The sequence below is a fragment of the Protobothrops mucrosquamatus genome, unplaced genomic scaffold (assembly GCF_001527695.2).
Source record: "Protobothrops mucrosquamatus isolate PMUCROS unplaced genomic scaffold, P.Mucros_1.0 scaffold3703, whole genome shotgun sequence".
Lineage (NCBI taxonomy): Eukaryota > Metazoa > Chordata > Lepidosauria > Squamata > Viperidae > Protobothrops > Protobothrops mucrosquamatus.
Genome location: NW_015389658.1, coordinates 24,636 through 30,082, shown reverse-complemented (window position 1 = coordinate 30,082; position 5,447 = coordinate 24,636). Strand labels below are relative to the sequence as shown.

At 41.7% G+C, this 5,447-nt stretch overlaps 1 protein-coding gene across 1 annotated transcript in view; it reads left to right on the top strand.

Moving 5' to 3' along the window:
- The window catches only part of LOC107298083 (signal transducer and activator of transcription 5B-like), a gene marked incomplete at its 3' end in the record, with an annotated part of 37,104 nt that overhangs the window by 25,308 nt on the left and 6,349 nt on the right, over window positions 1-5,447 (top strand). Inside the window, exon 9 of the mRNA XM_015827445.1 lies at window positions 2,384-2,539. Within this exon, the coding sequence (XP_015682931.1) occupies window positions 2,384-2,539 (156 nt within the window). The remainder of the gene's footprint in view (window positions 1-2,383; window positions 2,540-5,447) is intronic.

Genomic DNA, 5,447 nt, shown 5'->3' with positions numbered 1-5,447 from the left:
TTCCAACAAGCGGGACTGGCCTAGGATAATTTTTAAGAGGGGTTTTTTAGAGGGTTTTTAATTACTTTTTAATTAGACAATTTAAATATTTCATTTTAATTAATTTTAACTTGTGATTGTTAGTGGTGTTTTTAATTGATTGTCAGCCACCCTGAGTCCGCAAGGAGAAGGGCGGGATATAAATTCAAATAATAAATAAATAAAATAAATAAATAAATACTGTTTGGCAAGGATCTCATGGTTCTCCTGACCTGCCATGCTTGCCTCTGCTTCAACTCCCCCCACCTGCCTATCTTCCCCCCCATCTCTGCCCTTTTGGTCACCTTGCACTCCACCCCTGCTGCTTTCCCCATTGCCCATAGCTGCCCCCAGTTCACCTTCACCATCTTCTTCCTCCCACTGCTGCCCCTGTACCTCATGGAGTGCAAGACAACCAAAAGGGCAGAGATAGGGGGAGATAAATGGGTGGAGGGAGTTGAAGCACGTGTTGCAGTCATAAATATGGGCAGGCTGCCAAGCACCCAAATTTTGATCACATGACAGCAGGGGCATTGCAATGGCTGTAACTTCAAGCATCAGTTGTACCTACCATTCATTCAGTACCATTGTAACTTCAAAGAGTTGCTGAACAAATGATCATTAAGCTAGGACTACCTGTAAGTTGTATCTTTAAAATGATTTCTACTGATCCCATTTTATATAAGTTTTATCTTTTGCAGTCCTCTCTGTGACAAGGTCATAGATCTGCCCTCCCTTCTAGCCTTCTGGAAGGGCCTTAAAACCTGCCTCTGCCGTTTGATTTCGGGGCCCAGTGGAGGCGCTCTAGGCTGGAGGTGGTTGGTGCAGTGACAGAGAAGGCACCACCTCTACTCCACTCGAATCCTTGCTTTTTAGTCTGTATTTAACTCTTTTATCTGTATTTAACTCTTATAATTTAAAAAATGTTTATAATTGTTTTTATACTTATTGTTCTTATATTTTTTTACTGTATTGTAAGCCACCCAGAGTTGCTTTGGATAATGAGATGGGCGCCATATAAATGCAATGAATAAATAAAAAACTGTTTATAGTATGTCACGAGAGCGCTTGTACTCAACATAGTGGCTGCTACACCTAGTCCCTGCTTCCTGATATGTTTTCTGTAGAATTTCCAGGATTACATCCTGGTCCCTAGATAGATAGAAAGACAGATAGAAAAAGAGATTACTGTTAATCTGAATTTGGAACCATCCCTGCCTCCTCTTTATGTCTTCAATCTCAGTGCTAGTTCAAATTAAATTTATGGTTGATTGATCCAACAATTACATGTAGTCCTCAACTTACAACCATTCATTTAGTGACCGTTCAAAGTTACAACGGTACTGAAAAAAGTGACTTATGACCATTTTTCACACTTACTGTATGACCGTAGCAGCATCCTCATGGTCATGTGAACAAAATTCAGACACTTGGCACCTGGCTCATATGTATGACGGTTGCAGTGTCCTGAGGTCATATGGTCACATTTTGTGACCTTCTGACAAGCAAAGTCAATGGGGGAAGCCAGATTCACTTAACTACCGTGTTACTAACTTAACAACTGTAGTGATTCACTTAATAACTGTAGCAAGAAAAGTCATAAAATGGGGCAAAACTCACTTAACAACTGTGTTGCTTAACAACACAAATTTTGGGCTCCATTGTGGTCATAAGTCGAGGACTAGCTGTATGTTGTGCACCATATTCATAACATTAAATAATTCACAAGCAAAATCAAATAATCAAATTAAAAAACATACTTTACAACCATATATGTCTACTACACAACATAATTTGACAGAGCCATTTATTTTTATATAAGTACAGTAGCTCTTAAAATGCAAAACAACATTACTCTAGAATTGATCCAATATCCAAACTTAATTAACGTTTGAATGAGAATGAGCTTTCTGAATCCAAATAATAGTAATAATTATGGGTAGTGAAAGAATTGCAAAAGATAGCTCATAGACTGAGTATAATCAATACTTCTCTTGGATATCTAATCTGAAGTAGCTGTTGGATGGTGTGGTTTTAGGCAATTTTAGTTTTTCCATCTTTGCCTGTTTTTTGAAATGACATTCATAAATATTCAGCATAGTGGTTGGAGTTAGCATGTCTTGGCATCATTAGGAAGTGTGGCTTGTGCTGGGACTATTTTACCTAGGGCTTTTTGTACTCCCAATCACATACTTCTTTCCTTAAACCTCACTCTCCCTTGTATACTACACATATTCCCTCTTCTTTTCCTAATTCTAAATTTGTTAGTTTTTTAAGGTCTTAAAGCTAGTATGTTAGTCTTTCAGATGCTACACTATTCTTCATTGTTCTTGACAAAGTAAAATACAATGAGTTCTTATCCTAGGTGTGAGAAACTGGCTGAAATCATTTGCCAGAACCGTCAACAAGTATGCCGTGCAGAACACCTATGCCAGCAGCTGCCTATTCCTGGACCCATTGAAGAGATGTTAACAGATCTTAACACCACCGTCACAGACATAATTTCTGCCTTAGTCACTAGGTAGGGTTGTGTTGTTGGATCATGCTTACTTTCTACAGAGAGCCTTTATTATTACAGTGAATTGTTGTGTGTTCAAAGAAACAAAAGGTTTGTTTACTGAAATGGGTGGAAGTTGCTGCATACATTCTATATCATGGATTCAACCATCATTTGCAGAACTATTATGTTCACAATGGGTGAACGCTTGGATTATATTACAGGGTTTACTTTCTGCTGTTAACATTCTGTAGAGTCTTGATGAAAAGAGTGTATTGTTGGGTTTCTAGTGTTCGCTGAGTTTGTTTTTTTCTTGAAGTCATTTCATTTCCAGGCTAAAGAACAACTTCAGTGCATAGGGGAGTGATGTTTGCTAGCTATTTATATATGGTAGCTAGTCCTACCAGCCTTGATTAGGCTATTGCATCTTCCTTGATTGTTTCTGTTTATCTGGGTGTTAACAGGCCTTTGTTTGAATTTGTCAAAGAAATTGTCTTCTGTCAGTTGATGTTCATTGATGCTTACTGCCAATCTTCTTACCTGTTTGTCCTACATAGTGTCAAGGTCCCATCGGATCCCAGTTCAGAGGAGGAGGAGGAGTTGGAACTGGGACTGTCCGATGGGGATGACACGTCTCCTTTGGAATGTTTGGAGAGGCCAGGGGCTGAGGACGATGTTGTCCCAGGCCCCTCAGGCATTGGGGGAGGTGGTCAGCTGGACGGAGAGCTGCCTACCCTCACAGATACAGGGGAGGATTGGCTGGAAACAGGCAGTGGTGCTGAGAGGCAGCAGATCCCCTCTGATGAGGAACAGCTGCCTCCCCCACTCGATCCAAGGGCACAAAGAGTAGAGTGGAGGCAAGCTCAAAGGAGGGCTGCGAGGCTACTCGGGAGAAGGTCGCCCTGCCCCTCCTCACAAGGAACACCTGGTGTGGGTTGACTTAAGGAGAAACTGGGGGAGTTTGTCTTTGTCAGGAACAATTGTTTGCTTTGGCTTACACTCCCCCAGCTTTAGAAAAACTCAGCCTTGACTCTTGTTTCTGCCTGTGCCTTGCCTTTGCCTTGTGGACTGCCTTTTGCCTTGTGGACTGCCTTTTGCCTCATGGGCTTGCCTATGGCCTCGTGGACTTGCCTGACCCTGTGGAATTGCCCTGCCCTTTGGACCTTCACTCTGGACCTTGCCCGTGAGCTTGCACCTTTTCTTTGGACTTCCTTTCTGCCTTTGCAAATTGATTTTGGTTGTTTACTGGCTTTTGTTTGTGAAACTGAGGGGGGCTGCCTTCAGGGAAGTGTGGGGTGGAGCCTTACTGGCCGTTGCAGGGCTGTTTGTTGTGGCAGTTAACAGAGCAATAAAGGACTCTATCAATGCCTGCTTCTGCCTAGGCGACCTGGGTATAACACATAGTTTTCACAATCCTTGCATTATGTGTTATAATATGGTGGCATGGTAGCTCAGTGGCTTAATGATGCTGGAGATGGTCTCTGCTCCAGCATTTCGAGTCCTAGCACTGTGTGGCGGGGTGAGCTCCCGTCATTTGCCTCAGCTTCTGCCCACTAGCAGTTTGAAAGCATCTTCTATGCAAGTAGATAAATAGGTACCACTTTGGTGGGGAGACAAGACGGTGCTTCATGCGGCAGTTAGAATCCTGCTGGCACTGAACCTTCCTGGTTGCGACGCCCATTTGCGAGGTGGCTTTGGTGGAGGGATAAGGGCCTTGGATGATGCTGCAGGAAAAGCAACTTGTCTTTCTTTCTGGTGCAAAGGTAGCTCACCCACCTGTGGCACACTGTGGGAAGCGTGCAAGCGTGCACCTAACAGCTGGTAAACAGGCAAACTACTACTCTGCATTTGCATTGTAGTCTCCTGGCTAATGTAATAATGCCATACAATCAATCAATCAATAAAATGTGTTATAAATTGGAGCACCAATTGTATCTAGCCAGGTCCCTAACCTTTATTGCCAGTGAATCCAACAGGTACTCTGCCTCCCCTATGGCATACTTAAGTTTTGAAGGGCCTTTACTCTGGCAGATGTCATGTCCTCCCCTCAGCTGTCCTTGAAGGCCGATACAGAAGGTTTCCTACCCAGAGAGACAATGCCCCTATAACTCTGGAAATTAGAAACAACAGAACATGTACTTCTCCAGTGTATATACTACAGAGACATTTGTGTTAGTCTCATTTCACCTTTATTGCATAAAAACCCAGGGCACACAGGAATCTCCTTGCTGCTCTCAAATACCAACCCTACTACAATATACAGGGTTGCCTGGTTCTATGCAGCAGCATTTCAAATACATCAGAAGATGACCTGTGCCACAAATTAGTTTTAATGTCCACCTAGACCATCATTATAGAGTGTATTATATAATGATAGATTTAGTTTGCTGTGCTATTTATGCCCATTTATTACTTCTACCCCTTTTTTAGATTTTTTTTCTTAGATTTTTTAAAATACTTTTTACCTTTTTATGTAATTTTATTATTTTATTTTGTATTCTTTTCTGCTGTTAATTTCCTTGTACCCCACTCTCCTTATGCTGGTCTTTGACCATAGTAAAGGTTGTTTTGATTCGATTTGTGTTATAAATGACCCCTATTTTATCTTTCTTGGCTGTTGGGTCATTGGATTTTCTTAGGATACTTTGGATAGATTTTGTTGGATTATGGGCTCCCATAATGTCAAGGGGTTGTAATAATCCGTTGGTACCGTGTTTCCCTGAAAGTAAAGCCTACCTGTTCTATCCCAGCCTATTGCCGTCCTTGTTAAAGGCACAAGGACCAACCCCTGCTGATACAATAGGCTGGAAACGTTAAAACAAAACAAAATCCCTTTTATTTGGGTGACAATCCTGTCAATAAGTCCAAAACACAAACAGCAAACCTCAAGTCCAAAGGAAGGAAATAGTCCACAGGAACACGTTGCAAACAA